The 19,341-nt window shown below is 35.6% G+C and overlaps 1 protein-coding gene across 3 annotated transcripts in view; it reads left to right on the top strand.

Moving 5' to 3' along the window:
- Window positions 1-4,373: 4,373 nt before the first annotated feature.
- Window positions 4,374-19,341, top strand: part of LOC125674482 (uncharacterized) — a 44,559-nt gene continuing 29,591 nt past the window's right edge. Inside the window, exons 1-7 of one of the 3 annotated variants that reach the window (XM_056159420.1) lie at window positions 4,374-4,486; window positions 8,472-8,556; window positions 8,804-8,944; window positions 10,613-10,711; window positions 12,305-12,577; window positions 13,955-14,113; window positions 15,969-17,075. In XM_056159420.1, coding sequence (XP_056015395.1) covers window positions 8,828-8,944; window positions 10,613-10,711; window positions 12,305-12,577; window positions 13,955-14,113; window positions 15,969-17,075 — 1,755 coding nt within the window. In that variant the 5' untranslated portion in view covers window positions 4,374-4,486; window positions 8,472-8,556; window positions 8,804-8,827. Of the gene's footprint in view, window positions 4,491-8,471; window positions 8,557-8,803; window positions 8,945-10,612; window positions 10,712-12,304; window positions 12,578-13,954; window positions 14,114-15,968; window positions 17,076-19,341 lie in introns of all 3 variants that reach the window. The other 2 variants (XM_056159422.1, XM_056159421.1) reach the window with 2 other exon arrangements.

Below are 19,341 nucleotides of genomic sequence, written 5' to 3' on the forward strand. Positions count from 1 at the left end.
GTCATGACGATAGGGTTCATCATATAATGCACGCAGTAGTCACAAGTGGAGATTTTAATGGGGTCGTTTTATATCTCCATACTCTTCAAAGAAACAGTGGACGGTACAAATGCCTGATTATAATTAGTAATTAACTCGGATCAACATCATTCAACTCGAGTTCAATGATATTACGCTGTATATATGATACATTGTTTTGACCTTCATCTTGAACAGAGCCCATGACCTTGAACTAAAAACGGAACAGAGTGATGTCCAAAATAAGATTTTCTATGTATTGACTTATAAATATGAATATTTCATGAATCAGACCAGTCTCACTTTACGGTAATGGAGGCAGGCGTAAACTTTGAATTAGGCCAGTCTCAGTTTACGTAATGGAGTCTTATTTCAGAAACAAAGTTTTGCTTTAATGTTTCAAAGACCGTACACCCCGAGCTCACAAGCACCCGACGTTTATACCCACACACCCTTTGATCCACGCCACCTATTTATTGTGCAAAATAAATCTATTACGAGATATCTCCTGTTAATATGTGTTTATTTTATCTACTTTAATGTATCATTCTGTGCTGTTATCAAACTTTTTTAAAGTTCAGCATGGTTTCTGGATTTAATATGATGTATACACTTCATTCAGTAAACCCGTGTAATTAAAAGTTTGACAAAAGCGTAAAATGGACTGGGAAACATAAACGTAGTACACATATTATCGAAGATATTTGTTTTGCGTAATAAAGGGGGTGGGGTGGCTGAAAGGGAGTGTGGGTCTAGAAATCATGTGAACTTGGAATATCTATATATTCAGACGCCTCATCAATTGTGAAGGACAAGCTGGGTGACTAAAAAGATTGAATTCTAGAGCAGGTCCAGTCAAAGTTGCCTGGGGCCAGGTAGGCGGGTTGTGTTTAGTTATAGAGGCCACAGAGGGCCAAATTGCTCTCTTCCAGACTAGCTTTACGACTATTTTGAAACCAATTTTACACCTCCAGCATTGTTTAGGGAGTAGAACATTCATCATTTTCGATGGATATGTTCCCAGCTAAAACAATCGTCGTTCCATGAAAGTTTCCTTTAGTTTTGATCGTAAATGAGGTTTACATATGCCTGTACACGGAGCGCATGCAATTGTTCATTGTTCTAGCTGGTGGGAGTCGAGGGAACAACCCCCCCCCCCACCCCCCACCCCCCCCAGGAAAAGTTTGTAATTAACAAATCGTTTGATGGGTGGGTTCCAGAAGTCGGAACACTCGGAATTATCTCTGATTCAGCAAATGAAGACGAATAATTAAGATGTATTTAATTACATGACGTCTGCTCTTAAACATTAATTTGCCTTTTCAACTTATATTCTTAAAAAGGAGGTCTGGCCCCATCTTCGTTAGCCAAGGGTTTACGATCCGCTCCGCTTCTCTACAAACCCTTAGCAGATTTATAGTGCAATTTTCGTAGGTTTGAGTGGCGCGCTCTAGCGGATGGAAGAAAACAATCCTGTTTGGATTACATCATGCTTATCAAATGAAAATGCGTGTTTCAGCTACTGTTTAAAAGTTGTTTAGAAAATGGCTGCGCTCAGAGAGTAACGCAATGTGAGATGCAAATCATTCAAAATAATAAATTTAACTATCTCTTAATTGCAGACTTGAAAAAGAAATCAGTGAGAATATTATTTAGAAAATAAACATGTGTGAACCCATGAAATATATGTAGTCATTGAATCTACGTCTAAAAACTACGGTAACTCCACGTGTGTAAGGTGGATTCCAAATTGAGGAAAATACATGTAGCTCTGACGCAACTGTCTAAATCTGGGATAGAACATAAAAACAACGAATTATAAGAGATGTTTGATATTAAACTTATGGTACGGTACTGTAGTAAATAAAATGCACTTCTTTACGAAAATACGATTTTGAATTGCGCACGTGGCTTCATTGGTTTTGATATAAGTATTTGTTGCACGGCCGAGTGACAGTTGTAGGTATTTGAATTCCTTTGTTTTACACGTGATCTAACGTAACACGTTCTCTGATTGAGCAGTGGACTTTCCCTGTGTCCAATCATATGCTGAAAGTTGAGGCTACGAAAATCGCACTAAATCTGCCAAGGGTTTGTAGAAAAGCGGAGCGGATCGTAAACCCTTGGCTAACGAAGGTGGTATGGCCCCTACAGTGTACAAAACAACTCAGCGTCACATACGTGATCAATACCCTTCAGTGGGAGTGGCTAACCCTAGCAGGGCGTCACCAATACCCTTCAGTAGGCGTGACCAACCTTGGCATATCTTCATCAATACCCTTCAGAGTGAAGGGACGTTAAATAATCTTTAAAAGAATTGATGCGCACGTTAACCCCTCATACAAATGCATTGTAAATAATTAAAGATATATTCAATTGAATTAAAGAATCATTTATACCGAGTACCAATTGCAATTGTACGAGCAATAATTCCATCACATTCACTCAGATGCGCTCATCAAATCAATTATTGTTCTCATCGATTTAATTAAAATTATTCTTAAAATCTTCTCCAGAACAGAATGGCTATATATAGGTATGCAAACATCCTTAGATAGTGTAGATTCAAGTTTGCAATTCATGGCCGAAGTAAAGGAACAAAATTAAGGTGAAAAATTGAAACATTTCTGTCAAGAGCAACAGAGTCATGATTATTCATTTTGATAAGTAAACATTTTATGGTAGTTCAGATGTAAGTTTGCTGAATTTGTGCCCCCCCCCCCCCCCCCAGGGTAGGTTTGGGGCCACAATAGAAGCTCACATTTTTACATTTAACCATACACTGAACAATTAAGAGTCAGTCTTTTCTTTATAAACAGCTATACTATTATTAGTCATGTTAACAGGCAAGTATCCCCAAGTAGTTCAGATTCAGATTTATTGAAATCGATGCCCCCTGATGAGTTAGGGCGGGGCCACAATAGGGAGGGGATCAAACTTTTTATCGTGAGTAAGAGGTCCGTGAGTAACCACATTGATACATGTATGTGCAGATTCAATTTTCATATCATTCTCCCGGTGGGCAGGATGGGCCTAAACAGGGGACTAACATTTTAAATAAGAATATGAAGGAGGAAATCTTTAAAAATATCATTCTACAGAGCAGCGGTTTAGTCATGTTTTCAAGTATACAGACATCGTAAGGTAGTAATGTTCAAGTTTCTTCAATGTCAGACATCGTAAGGTAGTAATGTTCAAGTTTCTTCAATGTCCATGGGGTAGGTGGCCGCAATACGGATTCAAAGTATCTCGTGGGAAATTCTGGGGAGGGGGCAAAATTCTGGGGAGGGTGTGAAATTTTGGATAGGGGGTGAAATTCTACGGAGGGGGTGAAATTTTGGGGAGGGGATGAAAATCTGGGGAGGGGGTGAAATTCTTCCCATGACCAACAGATTCCTGATTAGCAGTTTGTTTTGCATCATGGTTCCTCATGGGTGAAGCAACTTGTACAGAAAGGGATTAAAATTTACTTGGAATTTGGGAATAATCAATATAGACTACGTGTATTACATGTATATAGGGGGAATCTTGACAGAATCCCCTTCTTTAGGACCACAATGGAAACTAGCTATATGCTAATCTGTGTTATCCTGGATAAATAAAGGCTATTATTATCATTCAGAACAGGTCACGTAAACTGATGCAGAATCCCTAAAATGTGTGGATTCAAATTCGTAATATAATGTAAAACATCAAAAATAAGGATTCATGTCAATTCTAAAACAGATAAAAGAGATAGGACACTAAATATCAAAATCCGTCGCATATAATGCCGCGCCAACTCCCGAAAAGTCGCTCACCCATTAAGAATTCTTCCTTTTTCCCAACTCCCGAACCAGTTGTCGGAACCGAACTCCCTATTCGTCGCGCACTCGGGTCTGTGGGGTCATAATATAGGGTATTTTTTTTTCTCTCTCTCGTGGAAATAGATCGGGTAAAACAATTAAATCTTTAAAGATTTTCTCCTGAAGAACCGAGGTAATTCAGGCGAGCATTGAACAGGTTCATGAGCCACAACGGCTCATGAACCTTTTCAATGCACAGTGAAGGGCTTCTGAACACCATGCATAACATAACTCTGGTGAACTCTGGTGAACAATCCTCGAAGGATGTAAAACAAATAACACAAAACAAATGAACATTAAAACATGCGTGCATACATCGTGTAAAATAATGTATGTTGTAAATCACAAAAATGCTGTTGATTAAGAAAAATTACGTATTTATAGTGAATAGACTGAAAATATAATGATTTATGTTGTAAATCACTTGATAAGAACAGAAAAATTCTGCTCAAGTTTTCATACAAAACATGATTTGAGATTATATGAAGCCCCCGCGGCTGGCCTTGTTGTGGAATTATTTTGATCGGGATCGGAAAGTCACGTGATAGACTGTAAATTCCAACATGGAGGACGATATAGAAGGCTACAGGCCTACACAAACACACCTGTAAACAAACCCCTGTGTAAGTAGGTAACAATGAATTGCTCTGCATAAACATTGTCGATTAATTTTGCTAAGTAATTCACCATCAAAACTGCATGCTTATCCTTTGGCGAAGACCCGCATGGCCGCCCCGATGTTTACGATATCTGTGACACGTCACCTGAGACATTCAATACGACAGAACAGGATGACAGCTGGATTTCATCCTTCAAACTGTCTATAACTGTAGGACCAGAGTTATACACATACAGATCATGATATATCACAACAAAAATTGCATAACGTGTTTACAATGTGTAAGCTTGGATGACATGACATTACGGAGTTTGTGCTGTTGACATTCTTGCTGTGTTAAAATGTTAAGCAAAATTTACAAAGCGAGGGCATATGAAAATGCATCTACTATTTAGTAAATAGTAGCATGGCATCTAATGCAAAGCATACATACATATGGCAGAGGTTCAACACAGGCATGTTGGACATAACTGACACACAGGCAGTACATAGGAAAATACAATACGTCTGAATAGTTACATAGAATAAATAATACATCTCAATGGTTACTTGGTTTGACTTCGAATGAGTGTGTCAGTGCGGGAAACCTGCTCGTGCACAAAGTCGTGGTTCACTACACACGACCCGTCTATTTACGGACACCTAACTCGACTACAATGCAGTCAGATTCAATCCTGGACATTTGACCAATCTCTCGGATCTTTTTATCAACAAAGAGCTTCAGTACTACAACTACCTCTAACCTTCTACCTGTGTAATTGTATAATTGCTCTTTTCTCTCTCTCTCCCCCCCCCCCCCCCCATTATTTTCAGCTTATGTTCATTTCAGAATTGTCTTGTAGTTTGATGTCAGTGCAGGGTTTTTACATGTAATCTGAGCAAACTGCAAGCCAACATTAAATTCTATGTTACTCACTTCAAACTCTCAAAAATTCAGTTTTAATCTTGATAATGCATTAAAAGTTTTCTTAGTCAAAAGCCAGGATATTGTTCTTTATTGACTTGCAAAAATCATTTACCTTGCATCACAGAAACTTTTAAAAAGATGAGTACAGTTTCTGAGAATTAGGTTGCTGAAGTTAACCCCATACAATTTTGATTTAATGCACTCTAAAGTATTGTATTACATTTCAAAATAGGAATACTGGTAATGTCAAATTTTCTAATTAATGGTATGCAGTCAGCGATTTTTTTCTACCCACTGGTACTGGTACCGGTACCCACTCAATTGGGGAAAATGGCGTCAAAATCGAACAAATTGGGAATTTTCTACAAATATATCGGCAAATGATTTCAACTAAAAGAAAAGAAAAAAAGAGAACAAAACAAGAAGTAGTCATCCCTTTACAAACTTTTTTATGCTAATATTTGCTGTTGTGAGACAAAAGGAATCGTTAATTTGTACAACGTTTCAGACTAAATAAATTACGATGTCAGCGGTCTATATTTTGGCAAGTAAATTGGGAATATTTAGTCTCAAAATTGGGAAAAATCAATGGGTTTTGACATTGGGAATGGTACCGTTTATCGGTACCAGTTATATAAGGAAAAAAATTGCTGGCAGTAATTTTTCCAACATTTTTGAAAAGGGTCCCATGGCTTTCGAATTGGGAAAACATGTCAACATTTTGATCAAATTCAGAAAACCTAGTGGTTATTGTAAATATGCTAAATATATCATATCAAATAAGAAATCAAACACAAATTGATGTCATTCTTTTATTTTACATATTTGACTTTCTTTTCTTTAAGCTCTTAAAATTTTTGACTATTCTTTCTAAATCATCTAGAATTGATGCACGTTAGGGCTGGGACGATTCAGGGTTAGCTCGATTCGGTTCGGTTTCGATTCAGAACAGCACGGTTCGGTTATTTTCGATTCGGTTCATGTTAGGTCCAATTTATCTAATGACACCACAAAAATTAACAATTTTAATGAGTAGCATATTTGATTTGATTTTATTCAAGTTATATAACTATATGTTGTCATTTGTAAACATCATATCTATTCATAATGGCATTCTATAACTTTGATAGAAAAAAGAAAACACTTGACAGTCTATTAAAATTTGTTATATTAATGTGCTGCATAAGTTTTGGATTATTAAACAAATCTATAGTGAATCTAAAATGTATATGATATTATTTTCATTGATATACAAAAATTCAACAATTCTATCAATTGAGAGTCTTTGAAAATCTCTCCTTTATTGATTTACTTCTCTCATATTAACTGTCAAATCTGTGTCATTACCTACGATGTTGATTTCACTCTACCACTGACAGAAATGCTATATGTCATGTAAAGATAAACTGCAATGATCTTACGGACCATATTCTGTTGGTATCTGAGTGGTGAAAATGCTAACTCTCAACACAGTAGTGATTTAAATCTCTGTTGCATAAAAAACCATATGTTCTGCACATCACTCGGACGCCATATTTGCTGTTTTGGTGTAAGTAAAATCTAAACCGAACCGAACCGAAATCCGGAATTTGTAATCGGTGCATCGAATCGAATGGTATGAATCGCGGTGCACCGAAATTTTTGGTGCACCGCACAGCCCTAATGCACGTCTTTGTCTTTGTCATGTCGTACATAAACAACTCACATTGAAATTATTTTTTAAGAAATACGCCAGTTTGTATTATTGGGGAAAGTGCAAGTTAAATTGGGAAAAAATTTGTAATTTTTGGGAGGAGAAAGGGCCAATATTCGGACCTAAAGTGGGTCTTAAAAAATCACTGGCTTTGTCCATGGTTTCATAATAATTCGAATATGTACAAATTATAAAAAAAAATTGTTCCTATGAGGCTATTGTAATTTTTTAAAGAAAGATTTTTGCTTTTAAGTAGGTGAAAAATGTGAGGAAGTGTACAATATCTAATAGGCTATGATATTGAGCATCAATGTGAGGAAGTGTACAGTATCTAATAGGCTATGATATTGAGCATGAAGTGTACAGTATCTAATAGGCTATGTGAGGGAGTGTACAGTATTTAATAGGCTATGTGAGGGAGTGTACAGTATCTAATAGGCTATGTGAGGGAGTGTACAGTATCTAATAGGCTATGTGAGGGAGTGTACAGTATCTAATAGGCTATGTGAGGGAGTGTACAGTATCTAATAGGCTATGTGAGGGAGTGTACAGTATCTAATAGGCTATGATATTGAGCATCAATGAACTTACAGTTGAGCTTCACTGGAAAGAAAAATGTGTCAAAAACTGAGTAAAATGGTACATAATACATCTCTCTCAAAAAAGAAAAAAAAACGAAAGAAAAAAATCTTGGGAAGAAAAGTGTTTATCATATTCAGCAAAATACAGTAATTGATTTTGGAAATAGTAGAAAATAAAAGTTAAGGGGGGGTGGTGGTTAAAAAGTAGGGATGGTCTGGTGAATGGGACCACACATATTAGGGCTGAAACGATTCAGGTACCTCACGGTTCGGTTCAATTTTCGATTCTTATGCCACAATTCGATTATTTTCGATTCAATTCAATAGTTGTCAAAAACTCTAATAAACAATAAAAAAAATACACAACTTTCATGTTTTTATTTCATTTCCCCCCTGAAAATCATCGTTTTCAACAACGGAATATGGTCTTTATTATATCAGATGCTATAAAATATCCAAGAGCATTGGTAATTTATTTCTGTGAAACAAATTCTACATACTGCCGCAGTTCCGTTCTCTTTAAAACCAAAATGCTTCCATACAAGGGACCTTAAATTGCTGGAGGGTTTTTAATCACGATTCCCGAGTTAGTGTCCGCCATTTTTGTTGTAATAAATTGTAAGGTAAAAAACCAAATCCTTGTTGAATTCTTTATTTCCGGAAAAAAATGTAAACATTAACCGAATCGAAATTTGAAGATGTTGAACCGAAAATTGAACAGAATACCGTGAATCGCGGTTCGAGTGAACCGCGATTAATTGTTTCAGCCCTAACACATATTATTACAGATGATCCCTTTTTATTGTAGAATATGACCGTAATGGAGAATGATGTGAAGAAGACAATCAATCACTAAGAAATCAATCACTTGTTGCAGGTATACTTATATATAGGTAAGAACTCGAATTTGAAATAAAATTTTGCAATTTTTGATATTAAATGAAAAAGAAATTAATTTGTGATCATCAATTATTAAACATTTACATGCTTTTGTTCCAGTTTTTTCTGTGTTGTTTCAATGAACACTTGAACAGTTCATTTCTCTTTTCTTTGTGTTTACATTATTATCAGAGATAAAATTAGGAATTTTATGAAAGAACAGTTGTTGTGTTGCACTAATTTGTTTTTACTTGTCTTTAGCCAAGGGACATACAGGACAGCAAGATGGCTGACAGCGACTTGTCCATGCAGTGTGAGGCCCAGGGGAGGATGATTGAGCAGCTGAAGACCTTGATCCGAGAGAGGGAGGAAACCATAAAGGTCAAGGACAAAGAATTACAGGTACAGTGTGCAGAAAAGAGATAGAGATGCTGTGTTTTTGTTTATTATGCCCCCTTCAAAGAAGAGAGGCATATTGGTTTGCACCTGTCGGTCGGTCGGTAGACCACATGTTGTCTGCTCGATAAATTGAGAACCATTCACTTGATGATAATGATATTTCATATGTGGGTTGGTTATGAGTAGAAGAGGACCACTATTGTTTTTCAGGTAAAAAAGTCAAGGGTCAATCTACTCTGGACATAGGAATATAATGTCCGCTCAATATCTTGAGAACCCTTTGCTTGAAAGACATCAAACTTGGCACACTGGTACACCCTAAGGAGTAGAAGATCCCTATTGATTTTGAGGTCATATGGTCAAGGGTCAAACTGGGCATAGGAATATACTGACCATTCAATGTCTAGAGAACCATTTGCTTGACAGACATCAAACTTGTTACACCAGTACATCTTCAGAAGAAGATGACCCCTATTGATTTTGAGGTCACATGGTCAAAGGTCAAGGGTCAAACTGGACATAGGAATATACTGTCCGTTCAATATCTTGAGAAGCCTTTGCTTGACAGACATCAAACTTGGTACACTGGTACATCTTCAGGAGTTGATGACCCCTATTGATTTTTAGGTCACATGGTCAATCCACTCTTGACGTAGGAAGATATTGTCTGCTCAATATTTTGAATTGATGAGACTACTCTCAATTAAATGATGTGTGTGTATAACCCTTTTCAATTTTGCACCATGGGGGCCATATGTGTTTTACAAACATCTCTTGTTTGTTTTTGTTTGCCAGGTATGATCAACATCACATCCATTATTCCAAAATTAGGTGACTCTTGTTGTCTCTGCTAATCGTGCCCTGAATCCATATCAAAATGGCCCATTAATGTGTACATACACAGTGTAGGATTGACAACCAGTCATGTGTTTTTTTATTACTTGTTTTTATTTTTCAAGGAGATGAAAATAACCTTGCCCACTTAAAATTATCTTGTTATAAGTTTCAAAGCAAAGTACAGGTGAAATTGTAAACTGCAGCAATAAACAAAAATAAAATAAGTATACAATATGTCGAGTATTATGCAATCTAATTAAACTACAGATCTCTCAAATAAAGAGACTGCACTGTGTGCTATTTTAGAGATCTGTATTTTCGTAGATTGACAGTAATATTTCAGTCTATACGAAAGTTTTTTGGACCACACAGGACATTCGGTCCTGTGTAATCAATGAACACACCGGACCGAACCAAATTTTGTCAGACCGAAAAACCTAATGTAAAAAAGAGAAACACGTGAAAATGCAAAACCAAGGAAATCTTATTTATTATACTAGTAATACTATACCAGGGATCCCTCCCGCATAATACTTTAGACGGTCCATGCGGTTTAATCACATTCATTTACGTATTTGGATTTGTGTGATATTTTTTACTTATAACAAACATTTAATTGACTCCGTGTCAAAATAATAAAGCTTAAAACTGAATACTGAGACATTGGACATTCCGGTCCGGTGTAAAAAATGACACATCTGACCTGAGGCACTGCACATCGGTCAGGTCCGACGGTCCGATGTCTTTCGCATAGACTGATATTTCTACACTCTATGTCAGGAGCAATACTTGCATTCACTTCTCTTTCTATGATATGCTTTACTTCTATTATAGGAGACAAATGCTAAAATGTCTAAAATGAAACTACAAGCAAAAGCGAAAGTAGCTAAAGAGGCCAAAGCTGCTGGGAAGAAAACAGAGGACACCACTAAAGTATGTTTACTGTGATATTTTACAGAAACCTTTGATCTTGTATTAGCATTTGTCAGCTTGGTATGCATGTACGCATGAAGTAACTAAAGTGTATAGATATCACCAGTGACAATCTTGTGTAACACAATGTGGGAAGCGTTAAAAACACCACATTGTTCAATGCATGACTTTCAAAAATTTTGTTTTCTTTTATTACAATTCATCATAGTTGTTTTATAGAAATACATAAGATGAAATGCAGTGCCAAATTTTGTTGATCTAGCTGAAATAAATTTTAAGAAAATGCAAAAAGTGTACTCCTAAACAGTCATTTATGGACCATTATGCTGTTGCACTTACAGATTTGAACATTTTTCTAATGAAATAATGGTGAAACATTCTATATTTTCATGAAAACTTGTATCCCTAGACTGTCGAGAATTTTTCACATATTATTTTGGGCACTCCAATTTTCATGATCGGGTAAAGGTCCGAAGAAAAATGTAACATGGGTGAGATGTAATATTTTTTTTTTTCACTGAATTTTCCACATTTGTTATGACTAATAAAAGTAATGTCTACCTTATTGACTTTGACATATTTTAGTCTAGAATCATTGTCTGAATGTTCTATTACTCACAGGAAAACATTTGAGTTCAGCAACCCAGTGAATTTAATTTCAGTATATTTTTATTTTGAAAATTAAGATTTGACAAAAAATATGTAGAATCGTAACCAGTTGAATTTTATATGTTTGAAAGTGTCTATTAAGATCTTTATATGAGTTTTAAATAGAAACGACATTCAGATTCTGAAATATGATACTTTATTCCTTATCATCAACAACATTCTTTTGGTACCCTTACTAACAGGGTCACAGATACTACAAACCCCGTAGAATCTTTTCGTTTCAGTTTTCAACAGCCTTTTTAAAATCATGAATATTTGTTTTGTTTGTTCAAAGGTAAATGTATGTTATGTTTTACAAGTTGATCAATTTACTTCATTTCTTCATGGAACCCCCCCCCCCCCCCCCCCAAAAAAAATACCCACTGTGATATAAACATTAAGAGATAAAATTAAGAGTTGCTTTGCTTTTGAAATAGATATAGTAATAAAAAGGACAGAGTGATTTAAATTATATAGATACATATTTGCATAACTACGTTATGTAGTATTCAATTCGTCAATCCTGTGGTCTAACCATACCTAAGATTATTGTCGATATTTATATTATTATTATATAGTATCATTGCACATCATTATAATGCATGAAATGTGTCAAACCATTTTATCTACCCCACATGCAATTATATCACCTGTGTTCAGATTTACTGTTTTAGTAGAGGTATAGAACTCTGATTATAGGGTATCCTAGTTAGCTAATGAAAAAATGATAAACCAAATGGTATAAAATTCTACTCTTTATTTTCATATTTTCATACATAATCAATCTACATTGATATTAAAGTTTTGTGTACTTCCTAAGATCTGCAGGATTAAATTCAGAAAAACGTTCTTTTTTGCTGGAATTTTACCTGGGCCCTGACAGCAGTGTGGATTGAATTATGATGTTTACCTCGCTCTGATTTTGTATGAATTTTCTTTCTGTAGGAACCCGAGGGAGCCACTGAAGAGGAGAGTCAGACAGACAAGGCAGGGAGAGCCAAAATGTTAATACTGAAGAGGAAAATGGAGGAAAAAGATCGCATCATCGCAGAAAAAGAAGAGCTGCTGGCCGTTAAGATTGCAATGATCGAAGCCAAGGTCAAGGTCATTTCTGAGCAGGAGGAGGCTGTGAAGACTCTATCATCACAGCTGGAGGGTAACGCCAATCTGATCGCACAGCTACAGTCGGAACAGAGGACGGAGAGCTCCACACCAGAGGTGGGGGTTTACATTGATGATTTCTCTAACAGCCAGGACATACTGTAGATTCCTAATTTTACGCGAGTACGTATTTTGGCGAAATGCTTCACAGACGTCAAATCGCTTGATCATGAACTTGCATGTCATCTGTGAATCGAAAGTTCTTGCATGTATTTTAACACCAAAAAATAAAAGCGAGTAATTCTATTTTGCAAGTAATGCCTCTTGTGAAATTATGTGATAGTAAATTGCTCGCATATATTTAGGAATCTTCAGTAATGCAAACAAGTTATTTTCCAAAATCACTTATTTTTGTCACAATGAGTTACATCTCTTTGCTCTCAATTGCTCCTGTCCTATATAGATATTTAACTCTTTCCTTTATTAATATCTCAAACAGGTTATTATTATTCAACTTGTTTAGATTATTTAATGTCATATCGGTAAATGCAAGGCCCATGTCCTCACTCCGCTCACTCTGCTCGATGTGCATTAGGGCGCATCAGGACAAGAATTTCTCCAATCATAACAAAGATTTATAGTGACAGTATACTCCGATTTTGTATTAGGATTCAAGAAGTTAAAGTAGCCCTCATAATAAATGGTACGAAAAAGATACCGTTGCTGATTTACTTTGTGGGGTAGTCACGACACAAAACCATGGCTCTTTTATCCTCTTCAAAATGCATTTAAATTGATTTTAATACACGACAAGTAAATTCGATCTATAGTATACTGCCATCAAATTCCTAATTTACGGTCTTCGGTAAAACGATAAACATTGTTATGATCATCGTACTACAAAACTTGGAGGTGGTTTTATCGATGAATAAGCTTGCGTTTGAGAAAACTACAGTCACTGAACATTAAGTGACTCCACTGGATACTGATAATTATCGTAAAATGATGCAAATGAATAATCAATTGTTTGAAATCGTGACTATACAGTGAGTAAGAAACAAGCTAGAAAAATGGGTAGTTGAATTAAAGTTGAATACAATAGACAGTCATATGAACAGATGAGGATAGTGGGGAATGGTCAAGCTCTTAAATCCTATAAAGAATACAAAATTAAGAGTAGGTTAAACATGTACTCCTGGACTATAATACATTGTCTGCAATGCTGATCATCGATAATGGGCAAATTTATTGTTGATGAAGTTGATGGCGCGTTTTAGCACTGTACTATGCAGTGATTTGAGAGACCCAAATATTATGCTTAGGAAATAAAAAGTGTACGCAAAATGAAACATGATTTAAGAAAATTGTATGGAAAATTTACATGCATACTGACCTATTCATGTTTTTGTTTACGTTTACAGAGAGGAACTCATGCAGGAGATGTATGCTCTTGCAGATTGTGTGAAATATTCATGTCTTTGTTTACGTTTTCAGAGTGGAGTGCAGGAGATGTATGCGCAGATTGTGTACAAGGACAACAAGATACTCGAGCTCAACAACAAGATCCTGGATCATGAGAAGAAAATGATGGATCTTCAGGAATTTATCTCAGAGAAAAATGAAGTCATCAAGGGCAGAGACAAAGTGTTTGAGGTAACACAAAGTCTTCACAAGATTGTGTTTGTTTTATGTTCTTTTTGGGATTTTTTTGGTCTTGATTTTTATATGTTTGTCTAAGAACGGATATATTATGGTATGGTGTGTATATCCCTCTGTCTGTCTGTCTGTTAGCGTTTTCATGTTCGCCTCATTACTTAAATACTATGAAGCCTAGAATCATCAAACTTTTGCAGCTGATGCATTTTGGGTAGAAAGTGTGTCTCATTTGACACAGCTTGACGTTGACATTTCACACAACACTTTATTTAAGATGAAAAGGCCAAATATGGCAAGACTCTGTCCAACTCATAAATTTCTGACAATTATGTAGCATATAATTATCAAAATTGGTCAGTTAATGCATATAATATGTGTACTTTAAGGTCACACGACTTTTAATGAAGAGGACATGGCCATATATGTCATAACCAATTTTGGGCTCATGTAGACAACAAATTTTGTCAATTCCAATGATGCATCTGTAGAGAAATGTGAATTACAGCATAAAATCAGGTCGTAAATAAAATAAAAAATAATTAAAAAAAAAACCCAAACCAAAACAAACAACCCCCCCCCCAAAAAAAAAAAAACAACAAAAAAACTAAGAAACAAATAAAAACCAAGTATACTGTATTGAAGGAAACTATTTAAGGGAGGCAATCCATACAAATGTATGAGAATTATATATTAACCTTGTTAAATAGTTATTACAGCATGAAATACACATTAAATTTTTTTCTTAAAATAGAATAGCTCACTACACTAAAGCTTATACTCTTTATGACACTATTTCACAAAATGGCGATTTAAATGTTTTGTGAAATCATTTGTATCGATCAATTTGCTTGTCTATCATCGTAGCTCAGTGGTTAAAGCATTGCTTTGGTGAACCACAGATCTCGATTTCATATCTGCCAGTCTTTTTTTTTTTTTTCATATGTGTTGAAATAATTTTTTTTAAAATCATGTTTTTATCTAAATTTGCATAATTTCTGCCTTTTTGGCATGAATACTTAATATCATATATCATCATATCTTTTATAGTTAAATCAATTCGTACTGATGTGAGAAACTATTTTAGGGTTTAAAGAAATATTTTGTTTCTAACAATAATGGCATAAATGTAGCAGGGTGGGGCTGGTGGGAGGTTTTGAGGTGTGTAGTGACCCAAATGTAAGTTACTGTAAACCCCATTTTGTAATTTTATAACTATGCGTAATGTAGAACATGGTTATAGAGAACGTCCAGGGCCATTGACAAACAGTTCATTATAACCAAACTTCATTATACAGTAAAACATGGTTATAGTGAACCTTCAGGGCCATCAACACCAAACTTCATTATGCAATTAAACACGGTTATACTGAACCTCCAGGGCCAGCAACAAACAGTTCATTATAACCACACTTCATTATACAGTAAAACACGGTTATAAAGAACCCCCAGGGCTAGTAACAAACATTTCATGATAATCAAACTTCTCACTATATCCAATACAATTTGTTTTATTTTTCTGTCATTTACATTACGTTAGAAGTATCACTTTGCAATATACAAGAATTTCTTTCATGAGTGGCCATTTGAAGCATTTTTTCCCCCTGTAGTTGCAATGACAACACCACAGCTTGTGAATTGTTGTTGTTGTTGTTGTCGGTTCCTTTTTATTTCCGTGCAGTAAATGTAGATTGGAGTTTGCATAATGTAGATATAGTTCCTGACTGGCTTATCATATATGCTCGACAGTGGTGTATTTTTGTTTCTTCCATTTCTTTGATTGAGGAAGAGTACATAGTCTAAACTGAATTTGGTTGTGGTTAACACATGTAGAAAACATCTTTCTCCATTGCAGATTCTACAGACTACATTAAGAGAAAAGGATGAAAACATTCAGGGACAAGCAATGCTGATATCGAAGCTCTCTGCAAAAGTGGAGAACTATGAAGAAAAAATTGCGGAAATGGCAGAGCGTGTGGAGAAGGCTGATCATGGACTGAAACTTGAAAGTGAGAAATTTGACATGAAACTACGAGAAACTCAGAAATATTTTGAAGAGTCCTTACAGGAGAGTCAGGGACTAGTGTTAAGTCTTCGTGAAAGTGTCAAAGTGAAAGATGATGAATTGTTGATGAGGGAGAATGACCTACGGGAATTAATATCAAGACATGAGAAAGACATTCAGAGGATTATGGCTAAGGGAGAAGTGGACTTACAGGACCATGTGTTAAAAATGTTAGAACAGAAACTTAAAGATACCAATGAAGTTCTGGAAGGTAAAATTAAAGTGATTGAAGTGCTGCAGAGAGAAGTGACAACAAAGGACAAGCAAATAGAAGAGAGTATAGAAGTGCAGAAGAACTTCAAGGAAAAACTCCAGTCAACTTCCGAACAGTTGATGTTGATGCAGGCCAACATTGTGGACATGGAAATGCAGTGGAATGATGAGAAGAAAAAATTGGATGGTAAAATCCGAGATTTGATTGAAAAGCATGAGCTGGAGAGAACGGAGAAAGAACTGATAGTGCAGACTATGCAGGGACAGTTATATCAATATCAAACTGCCTACACACAGGCTGTTGCTCAGTACAATAGCCTACAGGAGCGATTCCACCACAGCACCAGACCAGGGGGTGCTGTCCCGGCCTCACAGATACCACAGGCAGAGGAGACAAAACTACAAGCACCTGAACAAATTGATGCCACAGCACAGGTGATGGCAGAACTTAGAGAAAAGCTGCTGGAAAAGGAGAGGACCATTAAAGAATTAGAACATTATAGGAGTGATTTTGATGTTGCTCAGACTAAGTTAGGGGAACTTGAGAAGGAAATGGGAGAAAAGATGGAAGAAATGAAGAAGAATCTGAAAGCTGTGGAGGACTCAAGCGCTAAGAATTTGAAACAAAAGGCACAGTTAACTGCCAAAGTTAAATCACTGGAGAAAGAAGTTAGTGAATACAAGGTGAGATTGATTTCAAACTCGACTATTTTCAACCATGTATTGAATATATCTACTTTAACACTGTTAACACGGTAGTAAACCTGTGGTGTTTCAGTGGATTTCATTTCAAACTGTTACAGCTTCAACAGTCAGGGGCATTATACAATTTACACATTTATTTGAAAAATAATGCACATAGGTTACTATAAACCAACTTTTATTCGAGTGTTAGAAGTTTTCTTGAGGTTTGCGAGAACCACTTCATCACAAATATTTCTTGTCGCGAACCAGACCTTTAATGTTTCTTGTACGCTTAAGATTATCTTGATCGTGAATATTAGATGCCCTATAACAGTTCATCACTAGTACAGAGCTCCAGATAATTTTTCACCACAAAGAGTATTTACTCCCTGATTTTCAAATCAATGAGTATTTTGCTTTTCAGAAAAATTCAAAAGTGTATTTTGTTAATTTACTGATATCTTTGCTCTTTTGCACAGAAGATGTCACCAGATAAATGATACTTCTTCCGTTAAACTTTGACTTAAAGTTTACACTAAAAATGCTAAAAGGCTGCTCCAGCTATTTACGGGGAAAATCCTTTGCAGTTCTTTTTATTAAAACTATTCATTGTCATTGGGAATTTGATACTTATCATTGATGCATTGAATTTGAAAATGTCAAACACTCAGTCACATGATTATGATCCAATTATGTATATCATTCGTCCACGATTGATAATACAAGGTTTTTTTTGTGTGCTTTCGACCGCACACTAACTCTTTAAGAAAGAAAGTATAACAAGTAGGCCTATTTAATAGTGTTTTGAGTTAACTCTTCCAATTTTTCAAAATTGTGATTGTCATCAAAACACGTATTTCATAGCGCTAAATATCATGTATGAGCAAGCCCTGGGCTAACCTCAATTCATATGAATAGATAATTCATATTTATATCATACTACATGTATCACAAATACGCGGACTAATACGCATTACTTTGGGAGTGTAAAGCGTATTTACATTCGCTAATGTGTAATTGTACGCATGATTTTCAACTTAAATGCGTATTTGGTAAAATTTAATGAGTATTTACGCTGATATGCACCTTATGTGGAGCTCTGCAGTGAGTAGTAAATTGCAAAATAAAATCATCGAGAATAAAGGTCGGTTTACAGTATTTACATACACATATTTAAAAAGAAAAACACATTTTTGTGATTTTTTCTTTTTCTTTTGGGGTCTTTGATTTTGTCTGAAACCTTCGGGTTTTTATATTGTCTATTGATAATTGTATTTTATGGGATTCCATTATGTGGAAGAAGTAATGCGCAGAATGTAATTAAACAGTTGTGATGAAAGATATGTAGCAGTTGTCGACTAGTAGTCTCGTTACTTTACTCTCGTTCCTTTGAGGTGTTATTTACATTTTTGGATGAGATTTTTGTCAACAAATGAACAATTTTAAGCACTTTTCCAAAGACTTTTGATACTTTTCACGGATTAAGCAAGCTTTTGAATAAAACAAGCATTTGTTTTGTCTTGATGTACTTGCGAAAATCTGCGATGTGAAGTAAGAGGGGTTTACACAAAATTATGTGTTACAAACAAGTTAAGTAGAAATATTAATGAAAGGAAAAATTTAATTGATGAAGCACAGGAGCAAAGAAAGTTAACTCATCGTGATGAAAAAGAAATAAGATTGTGTGTGTTATTTTTCCAATAGCATGTTTGCATTATGCCTCTGACTGTTGAACTTGACATTCGGATTTATAAATATATTTCTGTTTAAAGAGATTGATTGATTGTATATTGTTTAACATCGCTCTTGAGTATTTTTCACTCATTGCACTCAGTGCTGGTGAAGGGCTTCAAAATTTAGGCCTATGCTCGGCGCTTACGACCTTTGAGCTGTATCATGCCACACCTGCTGTGACACAGAGCCTCTGCTTTTGCGATCTCATCTGAAGAACCACCCCATTTTGTCGCCTTTTACGACAAGCAAAGGGTACTGAGGACCTATTTTAACCCCAATTCCCATGGGATATGTTCAAATAAATTTAGCCTGTTCAAAAAGAAACAAGTCAAATCACAAAATATGTGTGTAAGGAATAAATGGCTATATTGTTTGTATTAAATGGGACATAAGCAAGTGTTTTATACCCATCACTACCAACCATTACTCTCATATTGGTATAACATTTCTGATGTGATTGATTGATTTATTGAATATTGTTTAACGTCCCTTTCGAGAATATTTCACTCATATCGAGATGTCACCACTGCCG

The sequence above is a fragment of the Ostrea edulis genome, chromosome 3, assembly GCF_947568905.1.
Source record: "Ostrea edulis chromosome 3, xbOstEdul1.1, whole genome shotgun sequence".
NCBI lineage: Eukaryota > Metazoa > Mollusca > Bivalvia > Ostreida > Ostreidae > Ostrea > Ostrea edulis.